Source organism: Corvus cornix, chromosome 3 (genome assembly GCF_000738735.6).
Source record: "Corvus cornix cornix isolate S_Up_H32 chromosome 3, ASM73873v5, whole genome shotgun sequence".
Classification (NCBI taxonomy): Eukaryota; Metazoa; Chordata; class Aves; order Passeriformes; family Corvidae; genus Corvus; species Corvus cornix.
The window spans coordinates 64055430-64081357 of NC_047056.1; the positions used below are offsets into that span (position 1 = coordinate 64055430).

At 35.8% G+C, this 25928-nt stretch overlaps 1 protein-coding gene across 5 annotated transcripts in view; it reads left to right on the forward strand.

Moving 5' to 3' along the window:
• TBC1D32 (TBC1 domain family member 32) overlaps window positions 1-25928 on the forward strand; it is a 71262-nt gene that overhangs the window by 31408 nt on the left and 13926 nt on the right. For 4 of the 5 annotated variants that reach the window (XM_039569534.1, XM_019290949.3, XM_039569535.1 and 1 more), the window contains exons 24-28: window positions 7143-7265; window positions 8300-8408; window positions 9252-9345; window positions 17535-17660; window positions 24489-24572. In XM_039569534.1, coding sequence (XP_039425468.1) covers window positions 7143-7265; window positions 8300-8408; window positions 9252-9345; window positions 17535-17660; window positions 24489-24572 — 536 coding nt within the window. The remainder of the gene's footprint in view (window positions 1-7142; window positions 7266-8299; window positions 8409-9251; window positions 9346-17534; window positions 17661-24488; window positions 24573-25928) is intronic. The other variant, XM_039569537.1, reaches the window with a different exon arrangement.

Below are 25928 nucleotides of genomic sequence, written 5' to 3' on the forward strand. Positions count from 1 at the left end.
CTTCCTTTTAAGGCCAAGCTCTTTGAATCTCTGTAACTTATATTAATAAAGGAATCTTTCAGATTGATGGCTTTATACATTATCAAGGCAACTTGTCTAGTATTTCAGTATAGTAAATACATTCATGACTTTTGAGATTTTACAGCCTGCCAAGAAAATATATGCATAATATATATATTTTCAAAGTCTTTGCCTAGAGCATTATTCAGGCATTTACATATTGCTGTACCCTCTATTCAGAAAATTAGTTTTCTGTGAATGTTAGTGATACCATTTTGTTAGCTGGATTAAAGTGTGGCAGAGTCAAAATTTGTACCTTTGATAATCAGGTTCCTGTCTCTAAACAGTATCAATACCCCAAAATAAATTCAAAGATACTCCATTAGTGTTGGCTTGAGTAAAAAAACAGGAGAAACAACATTACTGGAATATGCATAGGCTGTGGGCAGTGGGAGGGCATAAGAGTTGGTTTACAGGCGGCTTTGCAAAAACTCCCTTTACTTAATAGAGTACTTCTATAACACTGTTCCTGGAATCTTTTTTTTTGTGGATATATGGTAATATGATAGTAGGGGCATTTGAATACTTTAAAGAGGAAAACGAGACCCTTTCTTTCTTTGGCTATCTTATTTTTTCCCCAGTGGCTTATTTCGACCATAGATCAATAGAACTCCTAAATACTGTGAAGTCAAAAGATCTTTTGTATGTACATTCTGAATCAGAAGAACCTTTGTTAGCTCCACACTTGTTCACTGAGATGCCTCCTGCTAGTGGGCATCAGGAGACAAGGAAAGCAGCCTGTTCAAGAGTTTGGCTTTCTGCAGAGAAATACCTGGAAAATTCTGAGGGTGCATCCTTTTCCTTCAGACATGCTAATTGTGACTGCTTAATTGTAAAGACACAATGTGCTTTAACTAGCATTAGAGATATATGAAGATAACCTATTTTGTAGAAGTATAATTTGAACTGCAATGAAAAATAGATTTAGTTTAGGTTTAGGCAAGGCAAGGCTGAAAACACAGTATTTATTACAATGCTCAGTGTGAATAAATGCATTTCTGTTTCTGTGGAATTATAGAAAATTGTAAATATTAGTCTAAGTCATATGCTCATCTGTATCAGCTTCAGGATTGTAAAGCTACTGTCTGCTGCAAGTAGGAAAAGAATATTGGCTTGTTATTTTCAGGTTTGTGTAATAAATATTTTGACATTGTTAGGTCACATTTTCTTTGTCATATAAAATATCATGGCAAATATGTTTTTTTATTTATTATCCTAGTTTTGTTGCTTACCAAATGGGTGCAGAAAATTATAAAAATGCATTGTATCTATTTTTGTTGCCCCAAAAACTAGCAGAGAAAATTTAAATGGCTCATACTATACTAACATCAAAATCAATCAGCATCTTGAAATTTGCTTTAAAGCAGTACGTAGTAGTCAAAATTTCATCTAAAGCACTCCAGTGAAATCCAGATGAATGAATTAAATGGAAAAAAAAGTGATAGGCAAAAGATAACTTTGTGAGTTTAGGAAATACACATAACAAACACCCCTGCATTCTTCTCCATTACTTTTGTCAACTGCATTGTAAAAAGCCCCCTTATATAATTGCATTTTAATAGTGAGGTAGCCTCAGCATATAAAGTAGATTGTTCCTTAGTTGTTCTTGCATTATGTGTATTGTTAATTAAGAGAATGTGTGATTTTAACGATTGCAACATAATGCTATTTATATTTAGTGGCTCTTTTTCTTTCTCTTTATTAAAAAACATTATGATTAGCAGAACCCAAAGGTGAAAGGGGACAGGGTCTGGGTTAGCTGTGACTACTAGTGATGAGGATTTGCAACAGGATTATGTGAGAATGCGTCTACATTATCTGTGGTCATGTAGTTACACAATTTATTCAATTTTTTGCTAATTTATATATTAATAAAAGTTTTTTTAGGTTTATTAATTTAAAACAAATCATTATTAATAAAATAGGAACAGTAGATTCTGTGATCAGATGTCACTTGTTTGTTGACTTTTTTTCTTTACTTAGCTGAGGGAAGATTAAAGCACTTCACTTCTCAGTCCTCTAGGCTGGCAAGTGATGCTCATGGAAAGCATTTTTGTTTAGCTAGGGAAACTTTTTACCATTAGCAATCAGATTACATGTCATTTGTAGGTACATTGGGTAGCTGAAGTGGCGTAGGTGCTCTTTTGAAAATCTCTTCATGTGGCAAACATTGTAAGGAATACATTAGTCACGGAGTTTTCTGGGAGAAACATGACTGCCCTAAGGTAGTAGCTTCCAGTGCCCCAGGCACCAAAGGTGTAACTTCTGTATCCAGAAACTCATATTTTTTTCAAAACCATGCATTGCCCTCAGTGGAACAACTAGAAGCCTCAATCCTTTAGCTAGACCAAGTGCAGAGGCATCCTCTATCTGCTCATTGCTAATGCCTTTTGTTCAGTGTGCAAAGGCAGTGTGCAAAGCTTTGCTTGGCTGGAGCTTCCAAATGCCCTTTGTGTTCCAACACTGACTGAGTGGCTTTTGACTTCTTTGGGGGTTTTTTGTTAGCCATAGCCTTTGTCTACTGGTCTGGCACTTGATAGTCATTGCCACTCACTGTTTGGATCCACGTTCTCATTGAAGTTTGGGCTCTTATTCAAAGCATAATAAAGAATAAATCAAATTGTTAATGTAAGCTCTGATGTTAAATGTTTTGAGGCTGCCCCTGATGATGATGACACTGAAATTGTTTAATGAAAGTTTTGCTTTGGATTTCACTGTTGTTGTACATACTCATTTAGTGACAAGGAGGTCCTGCTACTGCAAAGAAGTTCCAGTCCTTGTGTTATTGCTCTTCAGTTTTTAATATTTATTCCTGAGAGATAAAAGCACCTTACCTTGTCACAACTGAGCTCTCTACAAATACCATGCTGTGTATTTTGCACTGACCTGATTCAGCCATGCTTATAGCTGTAGAAGGCAGTAACTGCAAGCCAAAAGAAAACCTTTTACTAGAGACCAGTTTAGTCCTCTATTTCATCCTCATGTCACTGTCTATAGCATAGATATAAGCATTTTGTGTTTAGTTAGCCATTTTATGCTGCATGCACACATCTATTACTGAGATTGTAGTATAGTTTATTTTGAGCTGCTTTCTTTTTTCTAGATGGTGGAAATTTCGTGCTGCTTATAGCAGGGAATTTTATCTTGTTTCACTGGACTGTGTATGGACTGGGGTTAAATTTTTTATAGAACCCCACATGGATGCTGTGTTTTGAATTTGTGAGTAAAAGAGTATTGATAACAAAGCATGTTCCCACTGAAATTGTGCAAGCAACTGCTCAGCTACAGGGCTTTCTTTTTTATCCCCACTCCCCAGAAAGTAGGCTAGGAATGTGCAAGAGGCTGGGAATGAGCACAGCTGGGACAACTGACCGGAACTGACCAGAGAAATGTTTTATACCGTGTAACATCCCACTCAGTAATAAAAACTGAGGGGCTTGGAGGTTGGTCTTGCAGGTCTCATTGTCTGTAGACTGGCCAGGCACTGTGGCAAGGGAGTGAGCAGCAGGGTGGGTGCTTAGTTGCTGACTGGTGTCAACCCACCACCGACTGTTACAGCTGCTGTGTTCAAGAACAGTATCTTGCATCTTTCACCACCGGCTGAGCATTAGCAGATATCCCTGAAGTGAGGACAGAACATCAGAGTGGCTTTGGAAAGAACATATATTACGACAGTAAGGAAGAACAGTATATGGTAGTGTAGTGGGAACTGCAGGAAAATAGAATTGGATTTACCATAATAAAGGTCCTGTTGAGAGAAACATAGTTTGACGTTGGGAAAAAGAACAAAGGATATATTGCTTTGTGTTCTTAAAAGGAACTCATAGAAAAAATATTGTGAAGTATGTTAATAAGCTATCCTCATCATATGCGTTTTTAGCAACTCAGAGTAAATCATGGGCAGTTTAATTATATTATTTTCAGGCAAAAAAATTTAGAGAGGCAACATAAAAATTAGCAAGGTTTATTTACTAGCTGACTTATATCCCAAGAAGGACCTTTTTTTCTGTCATAATTAAAGAAGTCATTATGATTCCACATACCAAAAGCAGGGGAGATAGTTTGTGGAACAAAATACTAGTTAGAATGCCTTTTTTTTAGATTAGGGATTTCTGCAGTGAAGTATTAGTTGTGAAATTGTAGTTGAAGGGATAGAATCCAGGGACCACCTTCCAGGAAAGATAGGGCAGGAAGTGCAGAATTCAGAACAAAATTACTTATTCCTAGCATACTTTCACAGCTATGATATGTATTTTGATATTTCTGAATATCTTTAAAATTATTCTTCTATAAAGGACTGCCTTCAGATAATCTTGTATTTTATATGCATTGCAGTTTGTTCCTGGGTGTATGGTATATCTTATTAGTAGTGATCACAGAATTATATAATCAGAATTGAAAGGGAGGTGGAAGATTGTGTAGTATGACTGCTCTGCTCAAAGTGGGTTCAACTGCAGAGCATTACTCAAGGCTGTGTCCAGTCTGGTTTAGAATATTGTCATGGCTGGTGATCCTGCAGCGTTTCTGGGCAATTTGTTCCACTGTTTTACCACCGTCACAATATATTAAAATGGAATTTCCTGTCTTTCAATTCATGCCCATTGCATCTAGTCCTTTCACTGGGTATCACTGAGAAGAGGCTGACTCAATTTTCAAACCTTCCTGTTCGATATTTATACACATTGACAGGATCTCCCCTGAGGATCCTCTTCTGTAGGCTGAGCACTCACAGCTCTCTCTGCTTTTCTCTATGCCAAATGGCCCAAGCCTTAATCATCCTCTCGGCCTTTTGCTGGACCTCCTCCAGTGCATCCCTGTCATGCTGTTACTGGGGAGCCCAGAACTAGACTCAGCACTCCAGTATGACTTTACCAGTGCCAACAGAGGGGCAGGGTCACCTCCCTCAAAGTGACTTTTGGCAGCACTCTTCATTACTCAGCCCAGGATGGCGCTGGCCTTCAAGGGCATGTTTCTGGCTCATGTTCAACCTATTGACCATTAGGACTCCCAGGCCCTTGTCTGCAAAGCTGCTTTCTGACTGACTGGCCCCCAGCCTGTGCTGTTGCATTGGGTTCTCCCCAGATACAAGAACTTCATCAAAGCCTGTCTTCCAATTTTCAGCAGTATTCAGATTGGGAATTCTGTCTTCCGGTTTCCAAAGAAAATTTTAAAATATGTCTCAAAAAGATATGTTTTATCTTGTTGTATTATATCTGTAAAGGTTTTATACATTCTCACAAGCATGTGCTTCTTATAGATGAGATATTGAGTTGGGGAGTTTGATACAATTCTTATGTTCCAAATGCAATTAAAAGCAAACAAAAAAGAAAAATCTCCATAGCTGTATTCAAGCATGGTTACAAATATACATACTATAAAATGTGATTTTTTAAAAAAAATTACAAACCTTAGTCTATACATTTATGACATTGGAAGGTAATTAATGGAATATTACATTTAACTAAATACACCTGTACTTCAATAATAGCATTTTAAATGTATTTTTCTATATAGGTGAAAATTTCATTTGGATGCCCAAGCAGCAGCTGCTCATATTAGATCTTGTATATTTTGTCATTTATTTTACGACTATTCCATCTACCTAATTTTATTTGCTTATGGTTGTTTTTTGCCCTGCCTTGCCTACCAGAGGAGATGTTATAAAGCATTCTCAGCTACCAGTCTTCTCCCAAGTGGTTTTTAACTGCTGTAAATAGGTTTTTGCCATTTATTGTACTTAACAGAAGAAATTGTCCATCTTCATGATGGTTTCAGTGCTCTGTTCTGTTTTTTTTTTCTTCTAAATAATAGTAATAATAAAAGTTATAGTTGAACTGTCATTGCTTCTTCTGTGATTTTGAAAAGTACTGAGAACAAATTGATGTCACAAAATAGATAATGTAAAAGAAATAAAACCTGAAGAATACTGAAACTGAACAGATCAAGTTGTATTGAAAAACAACAGGAAAAAAACCTAAAGAGACATATTCTCATCTTGACTGTTTAATCCTTGGCCACAACTGTATGAATTTTCAGGTGTTAAATTATTGGGAGAATGGCTTATGAATTTTTGCTATTGTCAGTAGAAGCATATTGGGAATTACAGGGAAGAAAATAAGCTTTGACTAACAAACAATTTAAAACAGTGTATTTTCTAGTTCATATCAAATCTTATGTGAATACAAAATAAAATGCTGATCAGATGTAATTTATGTTTCATTTTATGACTGTGTTAAAACAGGAAATAAAACCAGTAACAAGAATGTTTAGTTACATTTACAGTTTTCCTTGAACTGGAAGCCCTCAATAAAATTATTCTGTTGCGGTCTTAGAATGAATAGATTAGTTAAAAGAAAAAGTAGTATGATTTGGATTACTTTACTTCAGATTTATGTGAAAATATATTGGAGTACTTACCCTGTTAATTTGCCCCAAATTTATGAAAGAAAATTGTATATAAGGCACTGTCTTGGGCACTTGTTATTACTAATTTCATTTACCATTCATGTTTCTCTGAAAAAACCCCAACCCAGCAGATTTTTTGGTTATGTTACACATTAAATCTTTTATTGCTTTTGAACTGTGTTAAATTTGATTATACAGAAGGGCTTAAAAGCCTACTTTCTAAAGGAAAGATATTTTTTTACCTCCCTGCCTTCCTCCCCCTTCAGACAACCTGACTCTGAGTTGCCTTACCAGCCTATTATTGTATAATTTCCGTACATTTCACATGGAGTGTCTTACTAAGCCTGCGTCATTTCTGTCATTCTGTGATGCAAACTCAAAAGCAGACTGAGCTGACCAGTGGGTATTTTCTCTGGTTGTTCAGTGCACACAAAAAAATCTGTTGGGACCCTGTTTGATTAAGGTTGTGCCACTTGAGTGGCTAAAAATGATATAAAGGAGTGTTCCTGACCTAGTAATGCCTGGGTTTTTGTCAGACACTTCAAGTGGGTTTTTTTGTTGTGTATTTCTCCCCTTGCTTTCCATTGCAAGATCTCATAAACACGTTCACTCTTGTCTTACTGTGCGTTACTGGAGTCCTGACTGATGTCGTATCATTTCAATGTGTCCTTCTGCAGGCTGTTGAATGTGCTGTGCTGTGAGCTCAATACCCTTTTACTCTTGGAGACTCAGTATAAAGTGTCACAAGTTTTACTAACTGCTCAAGAGGAAAATGTCACAGAAACGTCAGAAGGACATGGGTAAGAAGTGACTGATGTAAATGTTATTTTAGCCATCAAATTCTTCTTCTGAGCAAACACATGAATGCCTTAGTGGCTTTAAACATACAAATGCTTTCACTTAAGGTGGCTTCTAATGTCCGTAAGTTTCCTTACATGCAGGTTTGTCAGAAGTTTTAAATTATGAAAAGATAAAATAGACTTCTCTTTCTCCCATGTTCACCCCAAAAATAAAAGAAATAAAAAAGCAATTATTTTACTACTTTTTATTTGTATTACTTTTAAGTTGTTCCTTAAACAAAAAGTGTTCAAAAATTGTGGATGTAAATATGCCTTTTAATATATACTGGTTTTTAATGTTATGTATTTAATATAAAATCAGGGTATTGTTTTAATGTTCATGAATTAAAGGCATCATCAGCACTTGGGGATTTTTGTGGGAGAATGTTTTTGTTGTTGTCACTGTTTGGTTTGTAGCTTTGTCAACTCTCCAACAGTTTGACTAAGATACAACTCTCTAGCTTCTATGACTTTCCACTGCTGTCTTCTAAATAAAATTGCACAGCACATCCTTTCAAAAGGAAAAAAGTATTTTTGGGAGAGAAGCAGAAAGTCATTTAGTTACAGACATTTTCTATGTTTCAAATAATGAATAACTCCGCTTATTTGTGACAGCAGAAGTATACTGGTAGGCCAAATAAGGAGGAAATTTTGATGGTCCATTAACTGTCACTGCCCTAATTATATAATTTTTATGTGAAATAACAAAACTTGTGCTATTTTTTACTCAAAATTTTGAGTCTAGTAATTGCTCAGATGTTTCTAATCAGTAGTAGGTAGGGAAGCACAAAGTTAGAACAATGCTTGGAGACATCTCAAAATACTTCATGTTTCTGTTTATTTATGCCTATGTGTATTCCAGCTTGTGCTTTAATTCAAGTATGTTTCTTAAAATATTCTTGCTTATTAAAGTTTTCTGAATTAAACAGTCAGTAAATCAAAGCAGTTCTAATTTTTGGAGGTTTTTTGTGTTTTGTTTGGATTTTTTTCCACAGAGTTTTTATAATTGATGGTCTGTCAGTGGAGAGAAACCATGTTCTTGTAAGAATAAATCTGATTGGAGGACCACAGGAAAGGATTTTGCCTTTGAGAGAATTAGATAAGGTTAGAACCTAAACTGTACCAGTTTCTTTTTCTGTAACTTCTGCCTTCATTAACTGAACATTTTTTGCTGATAATTTTGCATGTGCAAAATTATTTAACATTAAGAAATACCAGACCACCTTTAGCTTTATAAAGTGTTAACATTTTAAAGAAGTGATACACTGAGAAAACACATTGTTCCCACTATCTGGGGATTGTCATGTACCTATGTTGTTCAGATGACATGTTTATTTTGTTGCATTTTAATGTTACTTTTAAGAGAATACAGGGTTTTTTTTTCACTTTTATATTTCTGTGTTTTCTTTACTAGCTTTCCATTTATCTTCATTTTATTTGATATTTTTTTCATGCTTGGGTTTTCATGTCCAGTATCTAAAACCTGGAGCTTTCATCGATGTTCTAACAATGGACAGTTTGTTAAGCAACTTCTTTAAATGTTCTTCTTCTCACTGGCTGTCAGTCTCATAAAGATGAAATGCAGATTACTGTCAGCAACCAACAAAGACACCTAGATCAATGTACAAAATTGGAAATACAGTTTAGTAGGTTGTTGGGGTTTTTTTTCATAACGTTTTTTAAAACTTGCAATTTTCTTTGTGGTTGAAAAAAGGAACCATAAAATCAAACATCAGTGATATATACACCATAAAAAATTATATTCTCAAATGCTTTTTGGATTCTCATTCCTTTTTTTTGGTTATGGGACATCTCACTGAAAATTGTAGTATCAAGCATAATTTTGATTCATAGGCAGTAATTCTGGGAACTGTACCCTTGTGTATTAATTGAGAAAAAGCTGTTATTTTTTCTGCTAAATTAATTTATTTCTGGTCCTGTTTCTAGGGCAGTGGTCTATATCCTTGGCCAATGTTTTCATCATTCCCTGTGCCAAAGTGTTATCTCTCAGAAATTCCTAGGAAAGCTGAATTCAGACAAGGTACATAGAAAGCATGCAAGCAGTGTAGATTTCATGCAAGCATCTCAGTCAATTTTAAAATTTTCTTTTTCCTTCCTCCCTGCACCCTGCTTCCTACCCTCACATCCCACAGATTATAATCTCATTAAGTACTTAAGGTTATTTCAGTGTTAGCTACAATCGTAGCTAAATAAGTTGGTTTGGTTTTGCTTGTCTGGCTTTGTGCAACTGTCAATCTGCAAAGCTCTGTTTGGTAATCTAATTCTTATACAAACTTCAAGATTAACCTCCTGGCTTGTCTCGGGTGGGTGACTCACAAAGTGCATTTATATCATCTCTCTAGTAACTGAAGCAAGACAGTTTGCTTAAACTGCAGAGTTTTTTGTACACTACTTTCGTGATTCACATCCCTGTGTTTACAGAGCTTGGTGGTGTGTGAAATAGGTAGCGTTTAGGATAGTTGGTTTCCACATTGAACATCAATTTGGAATGTGAGCAGACTGAAGAATCCTTTGAAGAACTACCTAGGCACAGCAGTTTAATTCACACAGAGAAACTATTTTAAGGTTTTAGTTTGCACAGACAATGCAAATGAATGATTTGGTAAATAAATCATTCATTGTATTTGTTCGCGTTTACTATATCCCTGAGATGAACTTAATGGAAATTATTTGTGAATTTCCTTAGCAGAGACAGATTTACAGAAGTGATAAAAATTCTTCATTAACTGTGGACTATAAAATAGTCTGTTTGTAAATATCTGGGGAAAAAAATTTTAAAAGGTGATTCCGTGCTCTGGCCAGAGGAAAGGCCATATAGTTATAAAAGAAGGGAGTTTTCTGTATCTTAGCTTTTGTACTACTGTTCCAGGCTTCCCAAGGCAAGTTTCATAAGACAACAATCAGGTAGTGGTAAAGTGGGTGTCTTCAAGAAGGCTATAGTATTGCTCTTGGGTTGGAAAAGTACATTGCATTGTTATTATTATTCTCAGAACATGTTCAAAGGATCCCTCTGTTCTCTTGTTCAGAATAATTCTGTTGCTCATCATTACCCAGTGGGTTAATGAAAGAGATATTACAGTTGTCACTTTTGTGGATGAGAGCCAACTAGGAAAACTTGGGTAAAACTTTGGCTAACAGTAAGTTTGCTGAAATGAAGTTTCAAAGGTTTGCGAATGAGTTTGATGAAGAATTGAAATAATGGTATCAAAGAAATATTTTAATTTGGAATGGCATTTTTAATGTTAAAGGTAACTGAAGTAAAAGATTATATAGCTGCAAAATTAACAGAACATTTGTTAGTGGAGTCAAAATATTTTGTGTTTGTTGTTTAAAAATAAAAGTGAAACAAAACACTGAAAGTGTTCTATTTCAGTACTCAGGTTAAAAAAACAAAACAAAACAAACCACCAAATTGTGAACATATGATTTGCCAGACTGAGGCCTTCAGGATGTGTAAGTTATTTTGAAAGAAAGTATTAGAATAAATTGATCAAAAATTAAAAGAATGAAATTCATAAATTGCTATTCTAGCGCTTGCAAAAAAAGAAATCAGGAGCATGAATAGTAAATGGAGAATATCTGAACTGTATTCTTAAGCACTATGATATGGCAGTGATAGAAGTCTTCTTTCATAAGAGAGGTTAAAAATATGATTATGAGATCGATCTATGAGTTACATTTATACAAGATCTTACAACTTCTTTGTTGTGAATATTCAGAATTCATGCTGTGTGTTACTCAGATTGCTTGAAGTTTAGAAAAATACTTGTTAAATTTTCATTCTGCTTTAGTGCAAGGAGATGTACAGGGCTCACACAGATTTTTGACTGGCAAGAGTTCTGGAGCCCTGGTATGAGTGGGAATGCATGACTGGGTCGAAGGGCAGCACAATGTCTCTGGTTCCCTGAACGTGTCTTGTGTTCAAATTTCATGCTGTGGTGTTTCATTATGTAACCTGTGAGGTATCATTCCTGTCCTCTTATTTTGGGTGTTTCTATGACATGAATAATTAAGACTAGTAGATTCTTAATACTGTTAAAGAATGCATAGTTTCTTTCGAAAAAGCTGTGACTGTAGGTTTTATTCTATCTGTCCTGACCTCTTATTTGTGTCCTCTTTTACTGCTCAAGAGATATGGACACCTCAAGAGAAGCTTACCTTTTCTTTGTACTTTGAAAATGTGTCCTGTATCCATCACATTATTGTGATGTCATGTGTAAAAACATAACCTGAGTTGATTTTTTAATATATTTATAAAACAGATATTGGAGATGGATGGTGAGAGTTTAAAAAAAAAAAAAAAAGGTTTACAGATGTGCTTTTGAGCCTGATACTGCTGTTTCTAACCCTCCCTTCAGATGGAGTTGAATGATAGATGCTATAACAACATTTTGGATTTAGTGTGGCCAAACTGAGGTCAGAGAACAGGAAGCTTCATTTCCACATCCCTGGACTCCATTTAGCCTATGACTCTATCTGGTATAATGGAAACCATGGATAAAACTAAAAGTAGCTTATAAGGGGTGATTGCTTAAAAGTACTTATTTGCACGGAGTTTTCTAGCATAAAAACCCAAAAAATGGGTGGGGTTTTTATTCTGTAAGTTCTTTTGAAGGACAGTACTAAACATGCAACACTGACATCTTTTTGGTTCAGTTTGGGGTGCAAAGGGAGGAGAGCTAATGATCTGTAAGAAAAAGTAGAGCAGTGGTAACTGACAATGTATGGAACGTATTTCCCAGTACCAAGGCCTGAAGGCTGCATCTAAAATAACTCCTTTTTAGCACTCTTGCTTTTATTCTGTGCTGCTACAGTGATCACAGAAACCAGCACTGACTCACTGAATAAAAAAGGACTCCATCGTAATTTATGCTGGTAAATTTGGTAACTGCATTGGAGTAGTGGAGTATCTCTTCCATTTCATGAGGACACTTTGAGTAAGCAGACTCGCCCAAAAAATGTATTTGTATTTGAGGAAAATTTGTAGTGTGTCAGTGTTTACAAATATCTGTCCTGGTTTTGCAGATGTTAGATATTTGTCTGTGTGGTATATGTGTCTGTAGGAAAGAATTTATGGAAAAATAAATTTGGTTGATTGTATATTAATATGCACTCATCATTTCAGCTAGTAATTAGAGTTTGAAAACTATTGGATAGCAGTATATTAGTGATTCACTTCTGTCGAAGATAATTTATAGTGAAACTTCAAATGATATATGTAGATCATTATTTACATGTGAAAATTAATTATTCCATTTCCTCCTATTTACACTGCAGCAAGATACCCTGTTGCTTTTCTTGTTTTAATTGTTCAATTATTATTTCATTAAGGTAATTTGAGGAAGAACAATTAAGTGGTTTTCCAATAGTAATATAGTCCTTTTATATTCAGGATACAACTGTGAAAAGAGTTTTTTTTTCTTTTTTTTTTTTTACTTGTAATGTTAACTATAGTGTAGATTAATAAAAGTTAAGCTCTTTAGAAGTCTATTAAACTGTAATATTCACTCTTCTATTTGCACAGAATATGTTTTCCTTTCCTACTCCTAGCTCTGCAGTTATGACAGTTGGTAGTGAGTGTGGCTGAAAAATATTGTCCATAAATGTCCTGCAATGACTAATTTCCCTAAAGTTGGGTACTCCACCATTCATTAATCTTATTTTCTTCTGGACTCATACAGTCCAGAATTGGTACCGAAAATCTGTGGTTACTTCTTATCAAAAGTATTTTGATAATTTATCTCAGCCACTGTTCTCTGAGTTCTTTGCTTTATACTTGTAATTTGAATGGAAACTTGGTGCCATGTTTCTGGTTTGGTTTTGTTGAGGGTTTCTTGTCTGTTTGCATGTTTGTTCTGTTTTATATTCTAAATCTGATTTCAGCCTTTTTTTCTAATACCTGTTACTAGCAATCTCTAATTTTTTTCCTAAACTTTCTCTGTCCAAGAATCAGCTGTATTATCTTTCCTGTTATCCCTTATAATGTCACATAAATGTCTTTATCACCTACGCTTCTTTGACTCTTCCTTCTTTTTATATTTGTCTTGGTATTCATGTATGAGTCTGTTGCCTTGTGCTTTTAACTCCACTCAATTAAAAAAGGATGAAAGAGTAGTAAGGTGTCTGAGAAATGCACATGAGGTTTCCTAAATTTATATCTCTATATGGATTTGTTTCTATGTACTAGTCAAATAAATTGTAGTCAGGTTGTTAATCTCTCAGTTTAGATTTTGAATAAGATACACATGGATTTACAGATCTTAGTTATTAATACAGAAGAACACTTCTACCACAAAGCACTGTCAAATGAGAAAGGGCTTGCTGCATTTCTTATGTTTTCTAAAACACTGATGAATTTTTTCAGGTCTTACCTGCTTTAGAAGACCTAAACAAGCTAGCTGAAGAATTATTTGAAGAATTATGAAGCAGCATCTTTTAGAAAAGGGAGATCAATTTAAACTTGCAGTTTTGATGTAGTGGTTCAGATTTCATACACGCATGTAATGGTAGCTTATTTATAGTGCAATTTCATAGCTTCATAAACTAGTAAATGTGGGGTTTTGGGTTTTTTCATGGGATTACACAGAACAACCAATACTAGCACAAAATAAGTACGAGTAAGAGATAGGATAGCAAAATATAGCCACGTATGAAGAAGGGAGCAGGAGTACAGCAGATTAATTAAATTTACATTAGCTTCTTTTCAATCATGACCATATTTAAAAGCTTACTAGCATCAGTAGATGAAGGTCTTAGTAATTTTCTTTCTCATCGTTTCTCTTCTTCCTATTTTTTTTCTCCTCCCCCTGTTCCCTCACCTTCAATCCTTCATGTCACTTAGCGGGTCTGGTATTTTTTTCAGAAAAAAAATAAAATTCAGATCATTAATTTAGGATAACTAGTGAACTCATTTAGTGACATACCAGAAAAGAGAAGAAATAAAACCAGAACTTCTGGGTTTTGGTGTTGATGTGTGTTTAGAACACCTGTAGTGGTAGTGTGATAGCCTGCCCTCAGTAACATGTAATATGTATAGCCCAGAATTGTGTGGTTGCTTAAGTTTCATCTATGTGGTAATACTGTTGGGCGGGTTATAGTTGAGTATATATATATACTAAACTGTGAAAGTGAGCTGGCAATTTTCAGTATCATGAGTTTTTGTAAGCAATTTTCATTCAAAAAACTCCCCAAGGTTATATTTTTTTTTTTTTTGTACTGTGATGACCGTCTGGCAGAAGTGATAATCCACATTTAATGACAAGTTAAGGCAAGCAAGTGGTTTACCTGGAAGAAAATAAGCTGGAGTAAGTTTCCATAATATGATACCAGTTGCAGTTTGTAATGGATATATTAAATATCTGCAGTACAGTATCTTGGTTGCATGGGATTCTGGTAAGCTGACTGATTAAATCTCAGCTTGTAGTCTCTGATCCTTTTCTGCCAAACTGAACTACTGCAATCCTTGAGGAAGTAACATAACTGTTTAACTTGTACTACAAGGAGTGTTCCTTTGCAGTTTCAGGATTTTCTTCAATACTCACCTGTTATAGAAATAACAAGGGCAGAGAAAGAACTAGAAATCCTTCTGATAATACTGTAAGAGTTAAATCCTTCTTCACATTAAATTTTCATAAGTAAGCTGTTCTAAGCATCACTGCATGTTATTTGGGAAGATACTGAGGACTTATTTATTTGAGGATAACAAAGAAATTTCAGGTTAATTAATTTGGTGTCATTATTAATGATAATTAAGTTACTATAATAAGCTTGTTTTGAAATATTATATATTGTATAATAAATTCCAATGACAGGGATACAATTGCTAATTATAAATCATCAAGGTCTTTAGATGAGCTTAAAATAAATTACATGCAAAATCATAATTCTGTTGAAAATATGCTAATCACTTAAAAGAGTAAGATCGTTTGAAAATAGTGTTTTGAAATACAAATGCTATAATGAAGTAAAAGTAACAGCAAATATTCTAGATAGCCATAGTCTGGCTGAAACAATTGTTGACACTTTAATGAGAAGTCACCTTTCATGGCAGCATTCATTTCTATAGTGTCCAAAATGTAGAAACAGAACAAAGGAGATCTTGCAAGGTATGAAAAATGTTCACTGCCTTAGTGACTACTTAGTAGTACTGTAGGTTGCAATCCTTTCATATGATGGGAACTGCATGGTCCAACAGCAGAAGGGTTGTACACAGCTGGAGAGAATGCATGTGCATCTGCCTTCTCTCAGGTACCATCTTTATTTTTCCCCTCAAGATGGCCAGAAAGTATTTCATAGCAGCATCAAGTACTCTGGGAACCAAGTTACCTGGTAGTTGCCAAGTGCCCTGGCAGCCAGGAGGGCCAGCTGTGTCCTGGGGGGCATCAGGCACAGCATTGTCAGCTGGGCACAGATGGGATTGTCCTGCTCTGCTCTGCACTGGGGTGGCCTCGCCTCAAGTCCTTGGGGCAGTTTTGGGCACCACAACATAAAAAAGACATTAAGCTATTAGAGAGTGTCCAAAGGAGGGCAGCGAGAATGGTGAAAGTCTGAAGGGGAAGCCTTATGTGGGGTGGATGAGGTCACTTGGTTTGTTCAGCCTGGAGAAGGGGAGACTGAGGGGAGACCTCACTGTGGTCTTCAACATCCTCACGAGTGGAAGTGGAGGGGCAGGCACCAATCTTCACTCTTGTGACCAATGACAGAGGACTTGAGGAAATGGTAAGCAGCTGAGTCAGGGGAGGTTTAGATTAGATATCAGGAAAATACTATATTCATCTAGAGGGTGGTTGGGTACTGGTACAGGCTTCCCAGGGAAGTGGTCATAGCAACACGCCTTTATGAGTTCGAGAAGCATTTGGACAACACTCTCAGGCACATGGTGTGACTCTTGGGGTGCCCTGCGTAGGGCCAGGAGTTGGACTCGATGATCCTTATGGGTCTCTTCCAACTCCACATGATTCTGTGATAGAAAAGCAAAAGCCATGCACACAGACAATGCAAAACAAGGAATTAATTCACTGCATCCTGGTGGCAGGCAGGTGTTCAGCCATCTGCAGGAGAGCAGGGCCCCATCACCTGTAATGGTTACTTAGAGAGACAAATGCAATCAGAAAATCAATAAGGTTTGAAAAGACCTTAGATATCATTGTGATGCCTTGTTGGGACTACCTAAAAACAGAGGATAGACAAAGTTGAGAGAATAAAAAGCAGTTATATTTATTGGAGGGCCTTCAGGTACAGTAGGGCAGACGAAGCCCACCTAGGCTGGACGACACACAAAATGGATGACAGGGTCATGGGTTTTCATACTTTTATGAGTTTGGTCCATTTGTATATCGGAGGTTAATCTTCCAATTACAGCTTCAGGTAATGAAGTCATTTACCCCAAGTCTGCTCTCCCTCAACTCACTATTGTTTACATTTCTTGGGGCCTGCGACAGTAAGGTGTCCTTGAGTTTCAGGCCTAGAGAGGAATTGTTTTGTCTGACTAAAATGGGAGAACAGTAGCTAACACTATATTTGGATTTTATAGTTATACACTAAAGAATTTCAGAATTCCAAATATATGAAAAATGTAAAAGCTAAAATCCTAAGGTCCAACCTTTGACTGAACACCACAATGTCAACTCATCATGTCAACATCACTCAGAATGTTCCTCCCTTTCCTCTTTCTTCTCCACTTTATATACTGAGCATATCATATGGTGTAAAATATCCCTTTGGTCAGTTTGGGTCGCCTGTCCCAGCTGTATCTTCTCCCAATTTCCCTTGTACCCTCAGCCTCCTTGCCAGGGTAGCAGTATGAAAGCAGAAAATGCCAGATCTGTATAAGCACTACTCAGCAGTAACAAGAACATCTCTAGATCATCAACTCTCGTGTTCAGCACAAATCCAAAACATAGCCCCATACCAGCCACTATGAAGAAAATTAATTCTACCCCAGCCAAAATAAGCACGAAACCCCATCAGTAAGTAGAATGAATATTTCTGTTTTGTATAAAGCAGAATGTCATCAGCTTTAGGACTGCTTCTTCAGTTTAATTGTCTTGGGAAAAGGCATATTTATGTAGTCTTTACTTATGAGGTCTGCCAAAAATACATGTTGCAATGGGGTTGGAACTATGTGATCTTTAAATTCCCTTTCAACTCAAAATTATTCTGTCATTGTATGATCATTACAGAATAACACTAATTTTTCATTTCTTCTAGATAAAGATCTTGACAAGCTCTTAACACTCTTAAAAAGTCCAGACAAACCAACTGGGTGGGCAGAAATTTGTAGAAAAGAGTTCTGCAAAGTCATGAAAAGCAGTCCAGATAGTCTCAGTGGATCAAGTGAGTATGACTTAATAAGTTTAACAAAGAAAGCGGGCAAAAGACCACTAGTAAGCAACTCTTCTTCTTACTTTCATTGAGAAGTACATTATCTGTACAAGTAGTCAGTAATTTTGTGTTGATTATGAAAACTATTTCAATGGGATTTTCCTAAGAAAACAAGGTTATGCTTCTATGTCCTGTGTTTCTCTTTATGACTGTTATCCCTCTCTGTTGTCAGTGAAATTTGACAGAGCAAGAGGGCTCAAATACAAGTCTTTGTTCCAGATCTCTAAAGGGTCCATTATTGAGATACTGAGAAAATGTAAAAGAAAGCCTGAAAGAAAACAGATGTTTCTCAGTGATTGGCGAATGAGTTAATATGGGTTGGGAAATTGTACTAATGGGCAATTTCAGTAAGAAATATCAGAATTAAGCCATAGTAAACATCAATGAACCCGCTCATTCAGGTTCTTCCTCATTTTCATATGCATTTTCTAATGAACAGTGTGATCATGCAGGAGCATTGCTATAGTTAAAAAACAAAAGCAGCCAAAGCAAAAACACTTATCATCCATATGACATAAATCATCAGAAGTCAGACATAATAATTCCCTTGTGACATCATATAAGTTTGTGGAGCCATAAAGAAGGGAGGTGTTCTCAGAAATTGGCTTCCATTCCCATAGGAATTCTGATTATGGTCAGATGGTCAGTATGTAGTCTAATTTGTTGCTTACAGGTGCCCAAGGTTTCCCTTTATATTATTTAAATAAGCACTTAATACAACTGGCAGTTGCAAAGCTCTTCAGATGTTCTGTATCTGCTTGGAGATATTTCAGAAGCAGCAAAATATCTGCACCTCTGTGGTTTGAGACAACATCGTGTTCATTGAATCTGCTTTATGAGAAACAGCTATGCTGCTGTGTATCTTTTGCAGCATGCAAAACTCTCCCAGATTTCAGAGGAGAGGCTTCAGTCCAGGTGCCCAGAAATCAAAGGTTTCTCTGTAGTTACAGATGGAGCAGTCTCCAAGGTTTACGGAACAAAGATGCACACTTGTGCTTTCTGTACTGGGCCCATTCTAAGGGGGACTGACATTAACAGGAGTTGAACCAGAACATAATGAGCAAAGACAACATTAGATTAAAGGACTGTATAGTGTAATGTGTATTGATTTGTTAAAAATATTCTGTGATGTGGTGTCAGGATTACCAGATGCTGAATCTATAGAACCTGCCTGAACTCCATCAAAAAATTATTGAGCAAAATGAACGGTATCAATATCTCTAATTCACCCTTCCCATGTTGATTACTCTCACATCAACTTGGTCAATACTTTTGTGCTAAATGCTCTGGTAATGCATTGCTTTTGGGATTGTCCTTAGACTGGTGTTTTCTCTGCTAAAGCATCACCTCTGACTGTAGCTTTTAAGTAATTTCTGTGCTCAAACATCAAGATCCAGTTTTGAAAGGCTTTATTGAACTGCTAAAAGGACATAAAACCTTCCTTAGCCTTGCATGTCTTTTAATGCATCAGGACTGAAAGTTTGGGATTTTATCTTGTTGCCTAAAAACGAAACATATTGTAGACAACCAGCTTCTACAGTCTGTTGTTCTAGGCACAATAAGCTATGACAAAGACATTCTTGCAGTCATTCCTTCCGTACAGGTGCCATGGATTTGTGGATGTTTAGGTGTGTAGCTGGTTGTTGTCTTTGGGTCACTTATCAGCTAGAGAACCATAGGGAGAGCCTTTGGTCAGGTTAAGTCTTGGCTTCTTTTGGATTACTCTTTACAGTACTTGTGGTCTCCCTGAAGTGTCTTTAATACATCTAGGTAAGAGCTTTCTGTGTATTGGCATCTAGGCTTTGTCAGGAAAAGAAGCAGGCGAGTCCAGTCTGCTGAGCAATAGCTTAGATTTATGTAGAAAATTATAAGTCTGTGTGAATCTAGGCTTAGTATAGTGCATGTTCAAATAATTCACGTGACTGAGACATGGCTTTTGGTCTTGGGTTTTTTTTTCTCTTGAACCAGAATCTCATCTTGATTATTTTAGCCATGCCTTTTTCAATTATCTCCTCCTTTTGTCCTTCAGGTATGGAAGAAGGTATTTCTGTTGTTTTCCATTCCATAAACTTCCTTTTTCATCTGTTTGCAGTTAATGTTGTATCAGCAGCTGACTTCTGGGCAGATTCAATACCCTTCTTCCTCTCCCCTTTTAGGAGACTTTAAACCCAAAGTAAAATAAATTAAGGGTGTTGCAGAGATCATATCAGTTATATGCTCACATTCTTCCTTTCATAATGAGATATTCAGTCCCCAAATCCTGTTAGTTCTTCTCAAGCTTTATATCCATATGTGATGTGGGTAGGGATAGTAAACTCATCTAAAATTACTTGTTCCATAGGGTCTTTCAGATTTTCCATCACCTTTCTCCCTGAGGATCTGGATTTAGATCGCCAGTATTCTTTAGGGCTTATTAATTTACCTCTAATTTGTTTTTTCTTTATAAAAACCAATCAACCAAGAAAAGAAAAGATAGCAGCTCTTGAAATGGCATGTGAGACCTTACCATAAAACATAGGAATTTTCTTCAGTTTTTACGAGTGAAATGTTTGATGGAAGCAGAGTGGTTACAGTCAATACAGTGTTTTGGAATCCTTTAATATTTTGTGAGCTCTGCATCATCTGACATAGCTCTATCAAAACATGTTGACAAAAAATACAATGAGCCTTTGAAGCAGTGTCATTGTTTGTGATGTATGTGTGCTGCAGCCTTTAGTAATTGCTGCAAAAATTTGAAATTAACTGCAGAACTTTTCCCATAGGATAAAGAACCCGTGACTGTTGTGTGCTGTAGTAGTGTTTTCAGTTCAGGATAACAAAATGCTGATACTGTATTTGCAAAAGTAGTTTTTAGAATAATACAAAATAGATGTTTACCTTTTCATGTCCTTGATTTTCCAAGGAAGCTTGTGTCAGAATTCGAGTGGAACAGTGGGTCTTTATGTAATGCAGAAAGAACAATTGCAGATCAGAAATTCTTTCTTCTGTCCCCAAACCAGTTTGGAGCCACTGTAAGCAGTGTGAGTGCACATGAATGTGCGTGCAAGTGTGTAAAGATTAGGACATTTGGTTTGGATTCGAAGGGCTGTTTTTTGAAGAAAATACTTGTATATTGATATAAGATATGCAATGTTCTTCTCTAATGGAAGCCCTGTCAGAATTTTTATCTTGTTTTCCTCTTTTGAGAGAAAATGTAGGTTGTTCATTTGTCATTTTAATGTACAATAATTGAAAGTCCTCCTTGTTGTTGCCATCAAGAATAGAATTGCTAGCTCTGTTTTTCATATACTTATTAAACTGAAGTATGGTTGATGGAGTTGAAAATTTCTGACACTACTCTTACAAAAAACTAATCTGTCCAAGATTTTCACTCTTGAATTTCTAACCTCTAACAGAAGTCACAGAATCACAGAATCAGCTGAGTTGGAAGGAAGCATCAAGGATCACTGAGTCCAACTCCTGGCCCTGCACAGCACCATCTCCAAGAGTCACACCCTGTGCCTGAGAGCAGAACTGCTGTTAAAAGAGTTCTTTGTATTTTCTTTTAAACTCCTCTGAAATATCTGGATCATAGAATATGATCCAGTAACACTAGTTATGTTAGAGGATCTAAAAAAAATCTGATGCTTTTTACATTTTTTGACCTTTTTGGCTTAAAATTTTCAGAGTAGCAATTAGGTTAGTGCTCGTGGTTGTTACCTATTAAAACAGTTTTAACCACATGGTTTTTTTCAAGCAATGTTCTTATGCAGTTTTGAAGCTATTTCAGTTACCTTCCTTTTGTAAACTACTTCTTCAAGGAAAAAGAAAATCCTGCAGGAATGTAGGTGTTCTGCGAGCATATTGCAGTAATTTAAGAAATTTAAAAACGCTTCCATTTATTTTGTATATAATTACACACACCTAAATAAAAAGTCTCTTTATTTTGTGTGTATGAGTTAAATTTGCATGAGATGATTGCCAGACTCTTAAAAACTTCAGTACTAATACAGCCAAGCTACCATAATTTACGAAAATCAACATTTTCACTGTGTTGGTAGGCCACAACAACTTTACCTGAAAATTTGCGCTTTTACAGCAATACTGACTGTACTGCACAATGAACCTGCCTAAATGTCTTTTGTCTAGTTTTCCAGTTAAATCACTGAACCAGTAGTGTCCAAATGGCAGCTAAATGATTTAGTATTAAAAGACAAAAACTTTCTACTTGTCATTTCACATGGACATTCCTTTGGAAAAGACCGTCCTGTGAAAACCCTCTATTTATGAATTAACCACATGTGTTTTGATAAATTCTTGTTTGTCTTCCTCTCTCAAACTTCATTAAAATCTTTTCAAAGATCCTGATAGGTACTTAGATAAATACCTTCAAATGGTTGAAATCAATTTAGTGTTTGAGTTTCAAAATATTGCTTAGCAGTTGAGCTGTCATTCTATTAACTCAAGCACTGAACAGAAGTATTCACCTGCTAGGTCAAGCATGTGGATGTCTTATGACAAAAAGGGAAGAAATGTACAATGTCCAACTTAGTTTCAAATTTTCTGAATTATGGAATATTTTAATCTTAACATAGTTCCCATTTATTATTCTAGTATGGCGTATTTCAGTAATCGCCATACTAATAGTCATACAGTAAATATATAGCTATTTAAAAATTTTAAGTCTAATTTCTGCTTTTTGCAATCTACAATTTCAGGAATATACACATTTGCTCATTTTACACAAATATTTGTTATATTGTTTGTGGGCAAAATTCCACTAAACATATTAGTGAAGATAGTGAGTATTTTTATTCTTCAAAATAGAATAAATTGTCACTCCTCTGTACAGTAAATTGCTTTTTCTAGCCCCATGTGTTTTATTAACCATGTTTAAAGGTAGCTATGTTATATTTAATTAGCAGTCTCTTTTTACTATGAGTGCATCAGATTATAAATTACACATATAGGTTTTTAGTTTTAATTTAATAGTCCTTTGCAACTCAAAATTAATTTTGTTACTGTTGGAGCTGGAACTCTACCTGTAAATTCATGTTTAGCTATTGTAGTGAAACTTCTTTAGCATTACCAAAAATCAACTTTTTAAAAACTTTTTTGGACTTATTCAGTGTAAATTAATTTCTGTAAATGTTTTAGACAAGTAATCAAGACAAAAACCCCCATGATTTAATGTCAGTATGTTAGCTTAAAATAATTAGAAGAAGAGTTAATTGTCTTTATTATATCTTTTTCTTCATTGTTTTTCTGGCATAACAAGCATCAGTCTGTGGTTTTCTCTTTCTCCTCCTCCTCATTCCTGAAAGAGCTTGCTCAGCTCTTCAACTGCTTGTGTTAGTTTTCCTGTCAGCATGGCTAGCTCAAGAGTTTTCTGGCTTTCTCCATTGCTACCTCCAGGATGCGTTGCTGCTCCGCCTCACCTGTGCTGCTGCAGCTGCTCCTGCCACTGTCCACTTAAACAGTGTAGTGGGACTGGGTATTCCTTATGGTCCCTTACAAGCCAGGCCATTCTATGATTCTGTGAACTATTCAGTTTAAAACCAGCAAACCCACCTGCACAGTGGATGCATGGAGTTATATGCAAGAATGGGGGAGCAGGAGCTGAAGCTTCATTGCTATTAAATGGAGGTGCTGCCAAGAAAATGGTAACATGGTCTTTAAACAGGAAATCTTATGGGTAGCAGCAGTTGTTACTCTCTAAATATGCTCCCTTGCTTTGCCTTCTTATGAAAAGAAGTATCAGTATGCACATCTGTATGCTTTATATCCTGTTTATCAAGACAACAGCGGCTGTTTTAGGATAGCATTTACTTATAAAAATATGTTCATTGTTGCTATCTTAAATTCTTAATATGGCTTACCTCATACAGGCCTCTTCCATGCAGTTTGTGTAAAGGCTTCTTTGTAAGCTTTGTTTAAACTTGTATGGTGTCATGTGTTCAGTTGCCATAGCCTCAAACTTGCAGAATTTGAGAATCAAGGACAGTTTGGATAATAATTTGTCACTGAGAGTTCTTGCCAGCTTCCTGACTAAATCCTATCAAGATGGGAGATAAGCTTTTCTCTGTAGTAAACAGATGTCAGCATCGGACTTATCTATGCGGTATCTGCAGGCTCAAAGTTCCACAGCAGGAAGAAAAACTGAAGAAGAACATTATGGTGATCATTAAATACAGAATTTCCCAAATAAAATACTCTTATTGCATAAATCTAAATGAGTAATTTTTATCCTGTGATGGCAGAGGTGGTTTTATATTGAGTTTTTTTGAAAACAGTCCTTAAACTTCATGTGCTTTTGTTAGCATAATTTTGGGATGGTGTCAGTTTTTTGTTCTGTGTTGGTTGTTGGATTTATTTGGGGTTGGTGGTTGATTGGTTGGTTGGTTTTGTGGCTTGTGGGTTTTTTTTCCTTTCCTGTCTCCATACACAGACAAATGTGGTAAGATATTATAGTTTAATTATAGTTAATTTTAATTTCTTATTGAAACCATGCAACAAATCCTGAAGTAATCCTTGGAAGATATAAAGATAATATGAGATTCTCTTTCCGTTTACACTGAATATATTCTCAATAAAGCTATTAAAATTTAATTTAAGTTAGGAATGGTGTTAGGAATGTAAAAGTGCAGTGCAGGTTTTGAGTTGTTCCCTCATAAAAACATGAATAAATATGGAGGAATTTAAATAGCTTTACTTTCCCATATATTGTCATTTAGTTAGGTGACATAGTTCCACATTTTGTTCATTGTCTCTAATGTTTTAATGGATTTTTACTTCTTGCAGTCTTGGCAGAATTAATTGAAAAGTTCGTGTCACATCTTTCTGAAAGCCGAATGGATTGTTATTTCAGCACAGGAAGCTATAAAGGTCAGTCTCCTAATAACTTATTGCCATGCAGCCTCTTCATATTTAAATTGTTTTTCTTCTAAATGTATCTGTATAATTTTGGAGGTTGTTTAAATGTTCTTTAAGAGCTCAGAAATTCAATACTTCACTGGTGGGAAATACCTGACTTGAGAGCAGAAGGTGATGTGCTCGAGTGAACAGAACAGATAATTGTTAGTGATGGGCTTTCACATTTCTATGTGTATAATGGAAAGATGGAGATGCAGAACAGGTGAGGGTATGATTCAGAGTATTTGTTGACACCTATTATAATATGATTTGCAAAGCTGATGGCATAAATATTTAAGATAGTGTAAGCAATCGTTGCTCCCCTTTTGAAAGCCCCACAAAGGTATACATTTTATATTGTATTAAAGGATATGTATTAAAGAACTGTTATTGCTGTCAGAGTAATCTGAGTGTTAGTTTTGTACAGATGTCGTGCTTACAGCCAAGAATAAAGGATGAATGATAAAGTTGATTTATTCTGAGTGTAAAGTAATCTGTTTTAATACTTTGAAACACTGATAAAATTAGAAAATTTAGAAGCAATGTTAATATCTGCTGGAAATTGCACTTCCATTCTTCAGTGTTTATTCAGGACTCTTCTCTCAGGCTGTAGTTCAGCCATTTAGAGTACTTATTCTGTTACTAACTGTGGAGAATCAAGCCTACTTTGGGAAGAGTCTGTTATTTATACTGATATTTTACTCTCCCATTCATAGGATGCAAATATAGTATCCTTGGAGACTTGGGGCTTGCCTTTGAAGCTTCAAAGCATAAAACCCCTTTAGTAATTTTAGAGGCTGTCTTTCTTTTTATGTAGTGGCATTTAGCTTCCAAGAGCTTGCAAACAGAATATCCTTAACTTCATTTGAGTATCTGTCTCTTTGCTTTATGAAGAGAGTTGCTGATGGGAGAGTTACTTCTATCACAATTTTATTTTTTTTAAAAGATACTGAAAGCGTTTTGTGTTGTCCTGCATTACTTTTCAACTTCTCATGAGGCCTAATAAGCAATAAAATAATTCCATGTATTTATAAGGCTTGCTAATTACATATTTCTGAGACTTCCTAATTCAAATAATAATTATGATAGTTCCTTTAAAAGCTCAAAAGGCAAAAACTAACTAGAGGAAGAACGAATATCTGACCGTGCATCCTCCAAATGGACGCCTTGCCCAGCAAAGACAGCAATCCTGCTCTTCCTTAATCATGATAGCTAAGTGCTTCCATCTAATGTGAAAGATCTCTAAAGAGAAGCAGTATTCACTGTTTACTTAGTCATCAGGTACATTCATTTTAATCCACTCTTCTCAACCTTTTGGTCAAAGCTGGG